Source organism: Calonectris borealis, chromosome 4 (genome assembly GCF_964195595.1).
Source record: "Calonectris borealis chromosome 4, bCalBor7.hap1.2, whole genome shotgun sequence".
NCBI classification, from domain to species: domain Eukaryota; kingdom Metazoa; phylum Chordata; class Aves; order Procellariiformes; family Procellariidae; genus Calonectris; species Calonectris borealis.
In genome coordinates this window covers 50,168,282-50,185,849 of record NC_134315.1, presented here as the reverse complement: position 1 = coordinate 50,185,849, position 17,568 = coordinate 50,168,282, and the positions used below count along the sequence as shown (strand labels likewise).

Below are 17,568 nucleotides of genomic sequence, written 5' to 3'. Positions count from 1 at the left end.
GTAGCAAAGATCTGACCTTTGACTCAACTGTGACTACTCTCCACTGTAGTGTTAATCATACCCAATAATAAGCAGTCTTTCACCTTTTCCTTCACTTGCACCAACAAAATTTCTTTGGCTGATTTCAGCAAAACTCCTCACTCTTGGTTTCTAGACCCGGTTTTCACAAACAAGTAATTTCAATAATTATTTCTAAAGTCTCAGCAAGAAAATAGGAGTATCCATTTCAGATTAATTGTTTGACTGCGTATTTCCTCAGGAGGAAAGCAAACATTTTCTTGGTTATTCAGCTATTAAGTTACTGTCTTTGCATTCCTGAAAATGTTTTTGAAGAAAAGCCCTCCTGTCCAAATCATCTTCTTGTTCTGGTTAGGTAATAAGATCACTGCATTGCATCCAACAGCACTGGAGATAACAACAGATGTTAATGCGGAGCGACAACTCAGGGGAGCGCGTTTTCACAGGACGCTGGCTTTGATAGGGAGGCCTGTTCACGGAACTACTGACCCTAACAACTTATTCTTGCCCCCACAGCTCAGTTTGTCACCCCCTACTGCAGCCGGCATAAGTCGCTGGGGACAGCATCACTGAGGAGATCTGCGTGAAGAATGATCTTCAAAAGGGAGAGGAGATGGTGGAGTTAGCTCCATGGGTTTTTTTGTTTAACTCGGTTAATTTTGGTGACAGTGACTGGGGGTTAGAAAGCTAAAATTATTTAAGCCAGGTTCATGGTGAAGTCAGGCTTTCATGAAGCTAAGCACTTGACAATATTCTGGTTTCAAGAGGCAAGAACAAACACTAAAAATAAATTAAACAAATTAAACACAAGCAGCTTACAATGGAGTCAAGAAACATAAATCAGAAAGTAAGAAACATAAATCGGAAAGTAAGTTTTACAGCTAAAGAGTGTATTTTTTCTGTGAAGAAATTGCTAAAACTGAAATAATAACATGATCATTAGTTACAGCGTAACTAGATCACGGGTTATACTTGAATTAGTTTTGCCACTAAATCACGCAAAGACAACTGAGCTGTGAGTTCCTGTTATCAATTCTGTATTAAATTTCCAGATTTAACAGATGCAGAAGTGGCAAAGTATCTTCTGTCTTCTCAAAATATGAAGTCTTGCTGCCTTCCTCCGCCTCTGAACTAAGGCTGCTTCGGGCAGCTTCTCCAGAAACACGGCAACCATATAGAGGTCTTATTAAACTCTCTTCTCCTGCCCCAGTGTCCTTTCCACTTATGAAGGCTGCCACAGGAAGTGCTTCTGTAAATACTAATCTCATGTCATGTGTACTAAGGTAATACTCGTTGCATAAATTGCATCCAACCCTTACAAATGCTAACCAGCAAGGGAAGGCTGTGACGCTTCCTGACTCAGGAAGAAGATATGACAGTATATGAAAGGAAAGAAGGGTCTTGTACATCTCAAAAATAGGTTATAGACCAGAAAAAATGTCAGGAAACAGAGATACAGAACAATCTTCAGGTAGTAAGACCATGTTAAAGACAGCAACCAAATACTAGCACCAGAATATCTTTTAAGGACTTGCTTTGAAATATGTTAGTAACTGAAGACTTACGAAGACTTCAGCCCTCAGGAAGATTTTCACATGGAAAACCCAACATGCGGTAGATCTGGCGAAGGAAAATAGACTTCCTCCCCACACCAAATAACAAAACAATTTCCAATTCCCTAAAATCAATCAAGGTCAGAAGTACCATTTCTAGATGAACTAAAATACATTCACTTAATAATTGTAGCAAACTGGGTTTGTAATCTTTCGTACCCACCCTCATGTTCTAGTTGCGAGGACATAAAGAATTACTCTTCTGTGGACAGCATTTAGTTACACACGCTGAAGAGCACACATGCCAAAACCTAAATCTTAGTTTCTCTTTAACCTGATACAAAGTGATCTGATTTGCAGTAAAGGATTTACTGCAAGATATCTGCTTAATTAGAGTTTGGCTTTATCCTTAGTGAGAAGTGCTTTTCTGGGTTTACTTTTGGGTTTTTTTGGTAGAGATTTTAGGGCTCAGTTTGTTTAAAATAAATTCAAAGGTAATATTTACAAAAACCCCACCACTTAAAGCATTAAACATTAATGCTTATACTTACAGAATAATGTGCAGAAAGGTCTTGCATCCAGAGGAAATTTTTGTGTGTGCGTGCCCTAACAGAATTAGTTCTCAAAAAAAAAAAGCATAATCAGCCCAATTAAGATACAGAGGTATTTTTAAAGTTATTGGGATTTTCTTTAAAGGAGTTCTCCGTATTTCCAGGTATCTAAATGCCTATCAAGAGATAAAGGTATGTTAATCTGAAATTACAGCAGCCATGTTACGACAGTGTACCAAATTGTGGACCTCTAACATCAGTTTACATCACTACGTTGGCAAAGCTGAATGCCATAATTAGCAAGGAAGTTTTTAAAAGGTGGCAGCTGATGCACTGCATAGTCCAGTATTAACCTGTATTTCTCACCTCTTTTGGGAGCAAGGAAATGAAGTCTCTTTGAAACTGGGGCTCTATCACTTGCATCATGTGTTTTACTTGTGTTGGTTCACAGCTGTCAATCAGTTCATCTAAAGCAAGTAATTTCTCTGGTCCACTCCAGCTCTGCAAGAAAAGAAAGAAAGAAACGGTAAGCTTAGTTTAATACACTAGTTTGGTTTATATTAGTAAGTGCCATTGCTTTGCCAATAAGGCAAGTTACGTTTCCTTGTCGACCTATATACAAGCATATAAAGAGCATATAAAAAGCCAGGAAGATAAATGCTCATGTTAATTACACAAAAATGAGAAGTTAATCAACACAAAATATTGAAAATTACTACATTGATTCATAAACTAAGAAAGGATTTGTTATACACACACATACAGATTAGCAATTAAATAGATAATAATATTTAATAATAATAATTAAATTAATTAAGCTTCTTTTGAAGTTCATGAAATCTACACACACATTACTGACAATGAAGGGGTTGCAACAGAATGCGCTCTCTCTCCATCTTTCTCCATTGTGCATTCAAGTGAGATGATAACTTTTAACCTTTATGTTTCATCTGGTAGACCAAAAACTTTAAATGAAATGAGAGGAAAGGAAAGAAAGAAACTTTTTCTAAAAGTACATTAGCCTACTGCCTGCTTATTACTACGGTATGTTCCTAAGTGACAATGCTGTAATTTCAGAATCCTGGCTATAAACCAACGTACGTCTTGTAAGTATCAATTTACACTTGAATAAAGAGGGAATTTTGATTGGTAATTTTCTTACTTCACATTTTTACTAATGGGCACCATAAAATTTGAAGATTTTAATAAGGCACGCATGTGAAAGCATAGCAGATCAGCATCATTTGTAGAAAAAAATTAGTAACTGAATATACTGCACATCTGAAAAGCATGTCTTAAACTCATCTGTGCTCATCAAAGAGTTCTGATTTGTTATGTGAAAACAATTTAAAGAAAAAAATAATTTCTACAGGAAAAAACAACAGCCACCACTAACTGATTTAGCAACAGAATTAGAGCATGAATAAAGCCTTAGACAGGAGAGAAAATCGGACATCACAGTTTTTGAGAGCAAATTCACATTCATATTCTTGAACGTCTTCTAGAGTGACATCTACAAGTAAATTAGCCCATACCAATGATATTACAGTTACGGTAAGAGGCTAACTGAAATTAAAAACAAAAGGCAAGATACCTTACAGTTAAGATTTCTGTATTAATCTGCCATGTATCTCAGGACCTTTATTACTCATGCTCTAAATTTCCGTTGTCTGGATTTGATTCCGACAATTAACTCCAGTCTCTGCAATACTACAATGTCTGTATATTGTTTCTGCAGAACAATGAGGCAAATGAAGGAGAAGGTGGAATTTTTGAAAGTGAACGCAAAGCAGATAAATACCCAGCTTTATTCGATGTAGAAAGATCATCATGTTGCATCATTTCTCCCTAATTAAAACATCAAAATACTTAGAATGTCAAGAAAAGTACCATTTACCCATACGATGACCCACCTGACTTTCAGGTGCCCCCATTCCATCAGGGCGGTGCAAGCAGCTTTGAGCTGCCTTGATTACGGAGCGAGCACCTGCCGGGACAGTTGTGAGAAAGCAGGCAGGGCGTAGCAGCTTGTCCACTCCGGTGACCTGCTCTTGGCCCTACAGCAAACGCGTGGCAGATACTGGACAGCCTACCCTAACAGAGGAGGGGAAGGGAAAGGGAGTTCCTATGACCTGCGCTGTTGGCAAGATGGTCTAAGCTGGCAAGAAAATATTCCCCATCCGTGTGTGTGTATGTAGATTGTCACCATATGAGATGAGGGTTTCTGTGTCTCATATCCAATACCTCAGAATATTAAAAAAAACCAAAAATGTCTCAGCATAAATTGCAGCACTGCTGTTATAAACAGCTTTTATTATAAATTTCTTTCAATGGAAACATTTGCATCACAGAGCAGTTCTCCATAAATCATACACTGAAGAACTGTTTATCTCACCAACTTTCCAACTGCTGTTTGTTTCATTAACTCAGAGCTTAGCTGGTGTTAGGTACAAACGTTTGCAATCTTTAATCTCATCTGTCAGCCGTGTTTGAATTTAGGAGAATTCAAAAAAGTGAAGGTAATACCTGTGCTACTTCCTTATAATATCAATTTCCAAGGTCAGTCTACCCTTAATTTATAAGCAGCTACATTTATTAAATTGGAACAAGTCAACCTGAAGAGCATTGTTTTTTGCTGTAGCAGACATTGCTGGCAGTTACGAACATGTTATTGATTAATAATTTCACGGTACGCTATCTTAATCTGTATCTCTCTTCTACTTAAGACATTTCCGGTTTTAAAATATAATACAGATCTGAACAGAAAAGGGAAAAGATTCAAGAATGGGAAAGAGATGCTAATGAATAAAAGCAGCATCCCCTTTCATCTGTCCATTCATCATGAGGGGATGGCTACAGGCAGCTTCCTAAGGCTCTTTTTAAGCAATCAGCTGCTACAACATATTTTCTTGAGGACATTGTCCCTTTAGCCTTTCACTTAAGCAAACAAACCTCCAGCTACAGTCGGTAAGGGGTCTCTGAGGGAAACGTTTGGCATGGAAAACTGGGATGAAGCCTCGCCAGAAGAACACAACTGTTTGCGTTAACGAAGGCAAGACTAGTAAATTACTGTTTCTGGGCCCCATAGCTTGATCTATTTGCAAAAAAACCTGTATGTAGCACGTTAAGCAGAGAGGGTGAGAAATAAGGTTGTGGCTTTGCCGAGAAACAACAGTGAACAAATGTTGCAGAAGAGGAAAAAAAGACCTAAATGCGTGCCAAACAGTTTGCAAAGTTTCAAACACTGTAGATGACCAGAGACTTCTGAGACACGTGGTGTAGTGTCCAGATACCTTGGATTTCTACCAGGTGATTCCCTTTCAAATTGAAGATCATTGTAAAGAATATACTTTATCTTCAAAATGCACTTGTTCAATTGGTTTTCCTTGTCTTCAAAACTTAAGTTTAATTTTCGTGTAAAATTAAAATAAAGCTTTTATTACGGGCAGGGGTTCCTCTAGAAAAGGTAACTCCAGGATTCATTCACATACCCCTTGGAAAGCCAGCAGGGACTACTGATACTGCTCTTTGAATGATTTGAGATTGCTAAAGAAACATCCCCCTCTCTTCCCTCCCATTTCCTCAGGGAGGTGTTGATTTGTCAGCCAAGGCCTTTTGGCTGGTTCACACCATTTCCTCATTCAGTAATGCAGTTGCTGCAACCATGGCACTACCTATCTGAAAACTATCCCTTCTTTTTCCCCTTTGCTGTCATGTTTAAATGTCTTTTCTTTCTTTTTTAGGCATGTTTATAATCAATATAAACGACACCTTTGCTGCTTCTACAACTTCCACCTCATCCCTCCTGTCTGACCTGCCATCCTTTTGTCATCTTCTGTTTCTGCACCTCTCCTTTTCCATGACCTATGCTTTTCTATCGCACAGCTCTCATCTGCTAGCTCCAATTTGTGCAAATAGAGTTTGTAGCAATTACATCCTTTTTCTATTATAGGTATATTTAGGACACCTATTTTAAAGGGTTTAATTTCAGGGTGCTGTTCTCTGTTACTGGTTTCTGCTAATGGAGGTCTGTCATTACAGAGACCTGCAGGAAGGGCTCTTCTGAAGCCTGCTTCTGTCTGACTCTTGGATCAGTTACCGAGAACCCTGCCATCCTCCACCTCAAAGGTATCGCAGTCTGGATAAAAAATAGCACATAAGCAAAATCCACCGGAAGAAACACGGTCTACATCAGCAAGTAGTTTGTCACAACGGGAGGGGTTTGGGAGCACTGGTGCTGAAGCCCCCACATTAACCCATCCCTAAGACCTCATCTGGTCCCCTGGGCTGCACATCTGCACCACACATGATGTGAACCTGTCTAGAGGAGCAGCCACTGGTTCAGACCCTTACGTCCCCGCTATGGGTTGGACAATGCAGAGTTTCTTCTGAAAGGAGTCGAAGTTTGTATGTATCAAAACTGTCCCGAGACCCAAACCAATGGGAAATAAGCAGGGATGATCAGGAGATCTGCTTTAAGTCTGCACTATTCCTCTGAAACAAACTGATAGTAGTGATATAGCCAAAAGGGGTATGTAGTTGTAGCGCGGATCTCTCCCACGCTGTGCGTAGGGGTTGTACAGAAATACCAAACCCTTTTGGGGTGGGGTGGGACCAGACCCTAGTTCCACCACAAGATGCAGAGCAGAAAACGCTGCAATGCTGGTTATGATACAATCTTTACCACCTGCTTCACGTAAGAGGTGGACTACTCAGTCGCACATTTATGCATTCATAAGCATCCTCAGAGGAGTAAGAAACGGAGAATGGTAAGTAATTTGAATTTAGGTGGCTTAGCCAACTATTTATGTAAAAGCAAGGAACAGTACTCTTGCCAGCCAGAAATGGCAAAAGCATTTTGGACGCTATCTAAACTGCTGAGAAGAAAATGCTTCCAATTTTAGGTAAAATAATAGCATTCACTAGTTACTCAAAGTGATTGCCTATATTTACTGTGTATGAAACAACTTTTCAACATCAATATTCCAAGAAAATGCAACTTTTTAATCACATTATTTAAATAAAGCCCAACACTGTAAGTATGTGAAGTAAGAAGAATGAAGAGAGAAAGAGAGAACTTAATAATTTTTAAAGCAGTACCATCTCTGACTGAACTTAGCATGCAGCTTATTTTTTTCTCCTTATGGCAAGCAACTTAGTGACTTAAAAAATATATCCTGCTTCAAATAAAATAAAATTTCTGGTAAAAGAAAAAATCTTGTAAAGATACACCTGGGCACTGAGTTTTAAAAATGTTACAGTGGATATTAAAAAGACCTGAAGCCAAGAGCCACTGCAAAACAGAAAAAATAAATAGACCTTTAAGAAATTAAATGGTTTGAACCTATTAAAATGCTTTTCTATTTTTCTTTCCAGACTAACATTTCATTGAAATCAATATACATCTTCATTTTTAAAGGGAAAGTGCAACTACGCTTCCAACTGTTTCTACTTTCTGCATTTTTCTTTGTCGCTTTCAAAATAAAAGGCTTAGATCAACTATAAAACATAACAGCAGCAATAACATATATTAAAAAAAAAAAGGAAAAAACCCTTAAAGGCCATCTTAAGTTTTCTTAATATTTGAAGAGTGGTCTTGCTTTTTAATTTGAGAAGATAACATAGGAGAACGACTGAAGGCCAATGTACAGGTGAGAGACCTCAAAATAACTGAGTATCACTTGTTACTGCCAGTTTCTATGCCAAAGGACAGTTCTACCTTGAAACAGTACCTATCTCCAGCTAACGTGCCCCTGGAAATTTACCTTTAAAGTTAATTGGAAATATATTTTCATATAAAATAAGATAGTGCTGTTAAGCAGGCTTAGCAGGCATACAGTACACGAAGAAGAAAGCTCTCCCATTTCTGTTTCTGTACAGGAAAAACTTTGTATTGCAAGAATGATACTACACGTGCCATTTAATTCTGCCCTTTGGGCAGAGCTAGCTCCCCTTACTTTAAGAATTGGACACGATGATCTTAGAGGTCTTTTCCAACCTTAATGATTCTATGATTCTAAGAATGTGCTTTTATCATTTGACTGTTTAAGATTTGCCCCCTTCATAAAACTCACGTGGAAAATAAGCACTCAGAAAATGAGGTGGCTTGCCATTAGCCAAGGAGATGTAACATTGAGATACAGCTACGTGACTTTGAAAGCTTTTGGTTCTAAAATAAGGGACTCCCTTTTGTGAATACAGTAAAAACTACCAGTGACTGAAGTGATCAATAAGTGCTACTCGATAATCTCCAGTTATGAGAGGCCTCTCTCTCTCTCTCAAGAGTATAGATCAGCATTTAAGAATTTAGTACTGCAACGAAGTATTTTGAAAAGTCGAAAGTATCTAATTATATATTTATTAGAGCGTGGTTTCTACATTACTAACCCCAAATTTGGGACCCTAAAATAATAACTTAACTATAGGCAAAATTTCCTTGGACTTACAGACTTCTTTTCCTTACCCTGACCAAACAGACAATAGCATTGCTTTTACTGTCAAGCATGTTTGCACCACTCTCTCAAACATTTCAGCCTTTCATAATCTTTCTTTAAAAATATGCAACTATTGATAACTAGCCATCTTATGTGAGAAAATACACATTGTACATTGTAGCTAACAAAATACCTTTTGTTAGTACAAAGGCTTTAACATTACAAGATGTTAAAATACAATGTAGTATTACGTTATCATATATACAAAGTACCATTCAAATATGATTCTTAGGGGTTAAAAAGACGTATTTCTATGAACAGTCTCAAAAAAGATACACCATAATAATTAAATGTGAATATTTTTAAGAAACTGAATGATGTGTACAAGAATATCTTAATTCCAAACTTCCACGGTTTTAAGCAGATTATAAATGTGTAAAAATAAAGAGGGAAGGAGTTCTACATTACTATTTTAATGTTCAAAACTGACAGTGATTGAGATCAATGGTATTATGTGGCAGCATGAATCAAGCCAAAAGCACGCTTCTGCCTGAAAAATTGTATGCTCGCTACTGTATCTACAATATTGCTCTTCTATCTTTGCCTGTTATAGTAATTGAAACAATGCCTGTGTTAGCTACTTACTCCTTTTGAAAATGTTTTTAGAAGTAACAGTTTATTAATCAAGATAGAAAGACATAATATTTCTATTTTTCAAATCAATGACTAGGACTCACCCCTGCTTCTTAAAAATACAGAGCAAAACCGTACAGTAAAGAGATCTCCACGGTACAGGTTGTGCCCCAAACCATGTTTGTATTAATGTACATAAAATTGGCTTAGGTGCTACCAGATTGTTGTCCATGCAGATTTCAGTTTCGACCTGTGCAAGTGGTGCACAGCACTGTCCTTCACACCTTTTCTTTTGTCAGATTAAGTTTTAGGCACTGCTAAAGGCTGTTGAAAAGATACAGAAAACCTCTTTCCCCTTTCCATTCAATTGTGTACGCATGCACTGGCTGACATTGTGTTCAGTATACAAAGATCAGTAAAAATACAAATTGAGTTTCCTTTTAATCTATTTTTGCTAAACTTTTCTTTCGATTCTTAGAAGACAGCAGACTTATGACAAATTTAGTTTTATACCCGCACTGAAGCAAACCATGCACTAACGCTTACTAGTCTCCAAGTGAAAACGTCTCAAGTTGCCATAGCTTGAAGCCATGGAGGTAGCTGTTACATGTTGGACAGACTTTCCAGAAAATGTGAAAGCATCAAACCGGAAGGATTATTTTATTAAGAAACCAGAGAAAGCAGTTCTTTTTTGTGAATCTCTGCAGTAACTAGCTGAAACAGGGAACAACAATTCCTTAAAGTTGATGCCCATTTGTTTTTGCAACAGTACACAAAATCAATGATAGAGACATTCTGGGATGCATAAGGAGGGCTGCCTCTACTGAAGCAACCTTTTACTTAAATCATGGAAGTAGGCTGCTTCAGATGTTTATTTTTCTAAGCACTGGTTACCTGAAACATTTTCAGCCATTCCTGAAGGCCCGTCGGTGGCTGCACAGATGTAATGCGGCGACGTTGCTGTCCCTGGCCATTGGCTGCCCTCAGGTCCCCAAAAGTAGTAGGTGTGGCAGAGCATGGCACCAGCCCCGTAGTACTATGATACAAATACAAAGTGATAGTTACATGTAAAACATTACGGAAAATTTCTAAGTCCACTGCAGAACAAAAAACCTAGTGCAGAATTTGCAACTGTACTTAAACTCTTAAACTTCATGCAAAAACAATAGCGTGAAAAATTGTTCTGCTGGTCACTCAAGAGGTCAGTTCCCTCACTTTCATAAATCTACCTGTTCCTACCACTGCAGTACTAATCCTCCAGCTAGGGGGAAAATGGGGATCACCCTTCAAGGCTGCAAAATTACCACTCCATTAATTGGCCAGCAGGTTGTCTATAAAAGATGCAGGTTTATATACTCCTTTCCTTGCCAGAGTATTTCCTTTCCTTCTGGGCTGCATTTGTGCCTTCTGGCTGGTGACGCAAGAAGCCAGAGCTCAGAGTCTCACCTGTATGGGAAATATGCTAGTGCTACTTCATTGCCAAACAGAAAAATTGTATCTATTTTTAGCTCTTAATATATTTTGTTGACAAAGAGCTAGCAATATCAAGCAGTTCTAGTGGCTCAGTGGTTTGGAACTGGGCTTTGAAATACTCTATACAGTCTTTTAAAGTTTGTGTGCTGATGGAGTGACACAGGAATTAAAGGGGGGGTGAGGTGAAGTGGGAAAAGGAGCCAAAGGTGCCCTCTGAATTACAGTTTGCTTTTTTCACTCTGACATGTTAAAAACCAGCTCATTCATAAGGGATGGAGCTTTTAAAAGAGCTGGGATTATGCTCCTATTGTAGGAGTCTAAAGAAATACAGCTGACTGGGTTTTCTTTTTTTTTTTTTTTTTTTAACATAATGTAAAGTACTTCGTTCACAGAATATCAAAGTTGTATTCCCTAGCAGGAAATTTGGAACTCCAGTAGTGTTTGCATAAGCATGAAAATGTTAAATACAGTGTGGGACTCCAAAAGACCCTTTGCTTTTGTATATGATAAATCCAGCTTTTTAGTAGGTATGAGCTTCGGGGTTTTACTGACTTTTCAGTGGCTACAGGAATAGCTTCAAATATTAAAATGAACTTGCCTTGCATATTTATCTCATCATACTCTACAAATATTTCACTCTACTCTTCCTTGTTCTGAAGGACAATGATAGCATGTCCTAACATTTACCCAAACTAGTAAAGTAAAGATTGGTTTGAACAGGCTTCTTTTTAACTGTTAATTTTACTGAGTAATAACAGAAACAGAAGCTGATATAAAAATACTGTTTCATAGATGAAGGATCCTCCTAATGACATTTGGTTTTACCCGTTACATGCAAAGAAAGTTCATCAGGCCTGTCAATTTTAAAGAGTGTCTGATCCTAGGAAAAATGGAAACAAGCAGGCACAAGAACGGCATAATTTGCCTAAATATTATTTAAATAAAATATAATCAAACAGTTTAAAAGAGAGAGGATCGGATGTTATTTAAGGATTCTTTTACGCTGAAAATGACTCAAAATGCAAGCAATGTCAATTGAAAGTATTTTTAAAATAAAATCTGGTTTTACAGCTTATTCATTCTCATCACCTGTACAGAGACCCAGCACAAGGCCTATCATTTAAGGTCCAAAATAAGGCTCTTAAAATTGGCTTATATTAGATCCAAGCAATATGTAGCCTTGAGCTTGCCCCAGTAGAACAGTTACTTTAATTTCTTCTGCTGTAAACTGGTTCTCAGTCAAAAACAGTTGAAAACAGGATCTAAAAGTCTCCTTTGACCTGAGATTAAACTACAAGATTTTTGTCCGTGTTTTATTTTTCCTGTATGTTTTCATTCCCCTGAAACAGCCAGTCAGGTTTCTGTGGAAGCTGGACAAGTCCAGCGGTTCCTCTGAATCTGACAGATACACTTGACAAAAAGTGTACTTTCTTTGTTGCTGAACTGTTTACTCTTACGGGAGTGCAGAGAAAGGTGTGTCACCCGAAGAACTGGTGGCCAACAAGAGCGTTCTTCCATTAGAGTGATTTAGAAACCCGGAGAAGCTACCAACTTGAGACTTGAGGGGGATGTAGAAGCTGCAACACGTGCTTCTCAGCAACAAGACATCGCCTCTTTTTCTCTACTGCAGCGTTCACACATCTGAAAGACAACCCTGGAACCTGTTTCCCCACACTGTCCTAACTTCTCACTCATCACCTGATAAACCTCTTAAAGGAAGAGAAAAAAAATATAAATTACTTTTGGAAGATCCATCAGTGACTGAACACTACTATAGCGTGTTCGAAAGAAATAACATCCCCAGAGAGTTTTGGGAGGCAAGCGCAATGCTTGTGGGAGGGCTGATGCTTATTACAGGGAAAAAACGTAAAATGGTGTAAATTCAAACAGGATGGGAAGCAACATGACATCCGAGCACAACCGTTATGGCAACTATACAGTAAGAACTGCAGTTGTAAGGCGTGCATCCAGGGCCCTACTCTACCACTGCTTTTCACGTTTACGAGTGCTTTACCCCACAAAGCATCTGATTGGAATAGCAGCAGTTATTTGTGCGATCTGGTACCATTTAGGAGTAGTAAGGAAGCAGACTAGAACCCATAATAATTTCATATTGTGGATAACAAGTACGTGTGTGTTCCTGTTAAGATCAGATGGTCTGCTCTGCCTACATAAATTTCCATTCTCTCACTCCTGTTACCATAGCAAAGTGATACATTTGATCACAGTTTGTAATAGTCTTAGGGTTTATCGTTATGTCCCTTTTTAAAAATCTGATTGATTTTATTCCCAAGAATGCTTCAGCCCTCAAAAAGTCTCAGTAAATGGGCATGCTATATTTAGAATAAAACACAAACCTCAACCGAAGAAATGCAAGCCGGGCTACTTCATTAAAACTCATCTTCAGTTCACGTAATTTAAACTAGCTAAGCAATATATGAATGCTGATACCACCCCTTCTTTGCTTTACAGTGCTTTAACATTAAGAGGAGCCATGAATCAGGCTTAGCAATTGGAAAGACGGGATATACACAAGAATCAGGATCCAGTTATCTGTTATTGCGTTTAATTACCTTGTGTATTCTGAGACTTTGCAGGGTTTCTTTCCCAGAGAGAAAGAACGGACCTCGGAGCCATGGTCCAACTTTCTCTTCATCTGCAAGGTGAGGGAAAAGAGTAACAACACGGATTTAGTTACATGACCAGCCTTACTTACGCGTACTTCTGTAAAATTAATCCATTTTTACCTTTTACTTTAATATCAAATTTCAACAAAGTTGACACTCACAAGATGATTTAAGGCAACGTTTTAGTTTCTAGCTTCAACAATATTTGACACGTTTTGTACGGGGCATGTATATATTATTGCTGTTTTAGGGTCCAAAATCTAATAGAATTACATTCTTTTATTTCCAAATTTCAAATGTAAAAAGCGTGCAGAACTCTGTGTTGGTTTATTTACTAAACTGTTCTCTCTCTATTCTCCTGGGAGGGGAGGGAAAGAACTAAACCAAATCCCTTCATTCTTTGTGTTCAGGTTCACTGCTAAGTCCCTCATGGAAATGGTTAAATTTTAGGTAGCCTGTCTGCATTATAAACCAAATATTCATTTTAGGGCCTAAAAAAAAAAATTCAAATATATTTTTTCTTTTGTCTACCCTTTTATTTTAAAGTTGTACATTGAAAACATTTATAAAAGTGCAGTAAAACTGACTGACGGATTAACCAGCATTTTTACAAGAAAGGTAAGGATGAAAAACACTAAACCTCAGTCTTGAATGTCATCGGCAATTAGATATGATCAAAACCAAATAATGAGCAGGGCAGCTGCTAAAAGGGGAAGCCAGTCCGCAAAAATTACCAAAGAGATGGAAACCGGTGAAAACCGTATTTATCCAGTCAGACAAATAAAGATTACTTTCTACATATTTGGGTAATCTTTAACCACAGGCTTTTGGACTCAATGAGACATGTGTATGCCAAATTTCTGAGGGTTTTTTGTTGGTTTTCTTTTTTTAAGATGTGATACACTAAAATACTTTAGCCAGCAGAAAGATGCTTACTGCTGTTTACAACTGTGAGCTGTGAAATGCATAAACTACCTGTATAACAATTCAGACTTTAGTTTGACCATTTGCTCCCTTTTTTCCAAAATTTCATACTTAAGATACAGTTTAAAAGTTGACATCTTTCTTACACCACTGATTTGATCTTTTTTAATGTTGCGTTATAACATAGTTATTTAACCATTTATTTTATCAGTCCACCTGCCTAAAAATAAAACACCAACAAAGCAACAGGATTCTCGGAAGCTTACAGTCCATATACTTTTGTTGGGATTTTTTTTTTTTTTTACTTTTAAAATACCTTTACAGCTTTCCCTAAAAACAGTCACTGAAGATCCTGTGTTTTGCTTCATTAGTGATTGCAAAGGAAAGATAAGTAAGATTAACTATTCTCATTTTCACTGTAACAGCTACAATGCAACCAGAAGAGCTTGCCTTGTAGCCGTGTTTTCTTGCCCATGCCTCACATGGGACACTCTACAGCATCTCACCAGACAAGCATTCAGCCAGAACCGCCCCGAGCGCTGCCGAACCACCAACCTCACCCTCGCCGCTTCCCCACGCCCCAGGAAGGGCAGCCCCCTGCGCTTCCCCCAAGAAAACCAGTTGTAAGCACAACTGAAAAATAATGGATACCACCTTTTATCGCTCTGCTAGACAAGCGAGCCATCAAAATTACTGGAAGCATAAGTAAGATGTTTTAGTATGAATTTCAGTATTTGATGATAGCCTTTTCAGAAAGGATTTTTTCTGTTCAAGGAAAATTTTTATTTCCAGCCTGCCTTTCCGACAGGTTATCATCATCATATTCCTCTTCTGCTTCTTGTAAGAGGGAGATGCAGTTTTCCAAAAGCATACCTTAAAAATAACAAGTACGAAGCCTGCAGTAGAATACGCAGCTATAGTGATTTAATCTTTTGCGTTAGCAAAGAAAACAACATGCAGTTCTCTATTCCGTTGCCTAATAATGATTTCACCCATTTCTTTTGGTAGGGGTATTTTTTCAGGTATTTTAGGGAACTTTCTCATGGGGTCCACCACACAGACAGACTTTCAAGCATCTCAGAAGGTGCTAAGTAAATACACGGTCAAAAATGTCGTTTACTACACGAAGAAGATAAAACTTTCTCTACAGCAGAGAGGTCTAGTGACAAGATTTAGACATCAGTAAGGCATCTGTGTAACCGAAAAACACGACACCGCCGACCAAACATCCCCGTAAATATTTAATCAGTTGCGAGGAAAACACAAGTCCTTTAGACGACGTTTATTTATCGAAATCACTGAGATTGCAGTATATTAAAAAAAAAAAAAAGAAGGGCAGCAAACTGTATTCCGCATCACCACCCGCCACCAAGCGCCGGCAGCTCTCCCCGGCAGCACACTGCAGCTACAGCCGAGCGGCAGCCCCGCGCCGACGGCACGTTTCCGCCCGCGGAGCGGCGGCGCGGAAGACCCGCGGCCCCCCCGGCCCCCGCCCCTCCCTGCCTGCCTGCCTCCGCGGGCGCGTAGCCGCGGGGTGTGTGTGGGGGGACACACAGGGCCACTCACTTTGTAGAAGATCATCTTGAGGGTGCCGTAGAAACCCATGGTGTCGGCGCGCTTCCCCTTGCGCGGCTGCGGCGCCCCGCGGGCCCGGCGGCCAGGCAGGCGCTGGCAGTACAGCCCCTTCTCCGGCAGGTAGGTCACCGCCTCCCGCGCCGACATGCTCGGGCACGGCGGGCGGCGGCGGCGCGGCTCGGCCCGGCTCGCCTCGGCCCTGCCCTGCCCTGCCCGCCTGCGCCGCGCGGAACCCGGCTCCCCCTGCCCGCCGGCCGGCCTGCCCGCCCGCCTCCCCCCGCCCCCCGCCTCTCCCCGCGCCCGCCCCGTCCCTCCCTCCCCGCCCGCCTCCGCAGCGGCGGCGCGGCACTGCGGGCTGCGCGGCCGGGAGGGGGCTCGCGGCCCCCGGCGGCGGGAAACCGCCCCCACCCCGGGAAAAGAGGGGAAAAAATAGCGCTGCGTGGGTTGGGGTTATCCGCCCCCCTTTTATTTCCTCTTCCCCCAAATCGCCTCGGAGGCCGGGGGCCTGCCCCCGACCCTCGCCCTATTCCCCCAGTGCCACACGCTTCACGGATTTCCAAGCGGGAGCAAAACAAGCCCATTTCCACTAATTATAATTATACCGTCGCCCTCGGCGAGCCTGGCTGGACTCGTACATGATTGCATTCCGTAGACGGACGCAAATTAGTCCTTCAAAAGTGCGGTTAATTTTAGAATAATTTGAAACACTACAGTTTTGCCAGGGAAAAAGATGCTGAAATACCCTCTATTGGCTAAACAATAGAATAAACGGGGTTTGAGGATTTAGGAGTTGGAAGACCCGAATCCAACAATTATGTAATATACATTAAAATATTAATTCACAGCATAGCAGCGGTGAAGCTGTGAAACGCAGGAGCAGGTCCAGGGTTTCCCCAGAACGCAAGCAGCTTTCCCCGCGCACCTGGAGCAGCCTGCGCACACACGCTCCGCTCTCCGTTAAACGACAGCCCTCAGGCGACACCAAGCCATCTTAGCTTGGTCTTCAGATACAAATCCTATGAAGGACTCTCACCTATATTTCAGTGAAAGCGTAAGGAAAGCCCTAGGTAATTACTTGCTAAAGAACGCTCGTTTTTTGGTCGTTTCCTATGCTGTGCACATCAACAAATCTGTTCAATTCACCCTTACGGTTCGACTCAAGGGCACTGAAGTTCCTGACATATGGTTGGGCTCTCAGACAGATACCTGCAACCAGCACAGCAGCGAGGCAGCTTTTTTTTTTTTTTTTTTTTTAGTTTCTATACAGACAACTCAAATAAGAGACTCCAGCTTCTGCAATTTTTCCGTGGTTTTTTTTCTTCCCCTCCCGCAAAGTTTTCTGCTCAAGTTCAGAGCAGAGCATACCCAGAACATGACCTGAAGCTGCAACGTTCCCTTGTAATTTTCCCCAGGTGCAGTGGGAACTGGAGACGCCCAGCAGCCCTCCAGACCGATGCACTCAAACAGAAGCAAACACAGAAGCAAGTTCCTGTTGCCCGGGGGGAAACCATCTTTTTCTTTATCACCCAAAGCAGTACAAAAAAAGTAGAAAAAAGAACACACATCTAAAGGAGCGGAATTACTTTCTGTAAAACCCGTCGGCTTCCTTATTAGTACTTTAAAAAAAAAATTCTCATATGTATTATTACTTTGTAATAGCTAAGTGTGCCAGGTGTTAGCACACTCAGATAAGGCAAAATCACTACCACCACAGCACACAAGATCCTGCTTCTATACAGTTTTACTATCTCCCATCCAACACTGAGTCCTCGTAGTCTTT

General features: G+C 40.1%; 1 protein-coding gene across 2 annotated transcripts in view; it reads right to left on the bottom strand.

Annotated features, from left to right (window-relative positions):
- FBXW7 (F-box and WD repeat domain containing 7) overlaps positions 1 to 17,568 on the bottom strand; it is a 188,283-nt gene that overhangs the window by 18,067 nt on the left and 152,648 nt on the right. The window contains exons 1-4 of one of the 2 annotated variants that reach the window (XM_075149498.1): positions 15,780 to 16,017; positions 13,236 to 13,318; positions 10,084 to 10,225; positions 2,489 to 2,623 (exon numbers count right to left, since the gene is read on the bottom strand). In XM_075149498.1, coding sequence (XP_075005599.1) covers positions 2,489 to 2,623; positions 10,084 to 10,225; positions 13,236 to 13,318; positions 15,780 to 15,935 — 516 coding nt within the window. In that variant the 5' untranslated portion in view covers positions 15,936 to 16,017. Of the gene's footprint in view, positions 1 to 2,488; positions 2,624 to 10,083; positions 10,226 to 13,235; positions 13,319 to 15,779; positions 16,018 to 17,568 lie in introns of those variants that run through there. The other variant, XM_075149497.1, reaches the window with a different exon arrangement.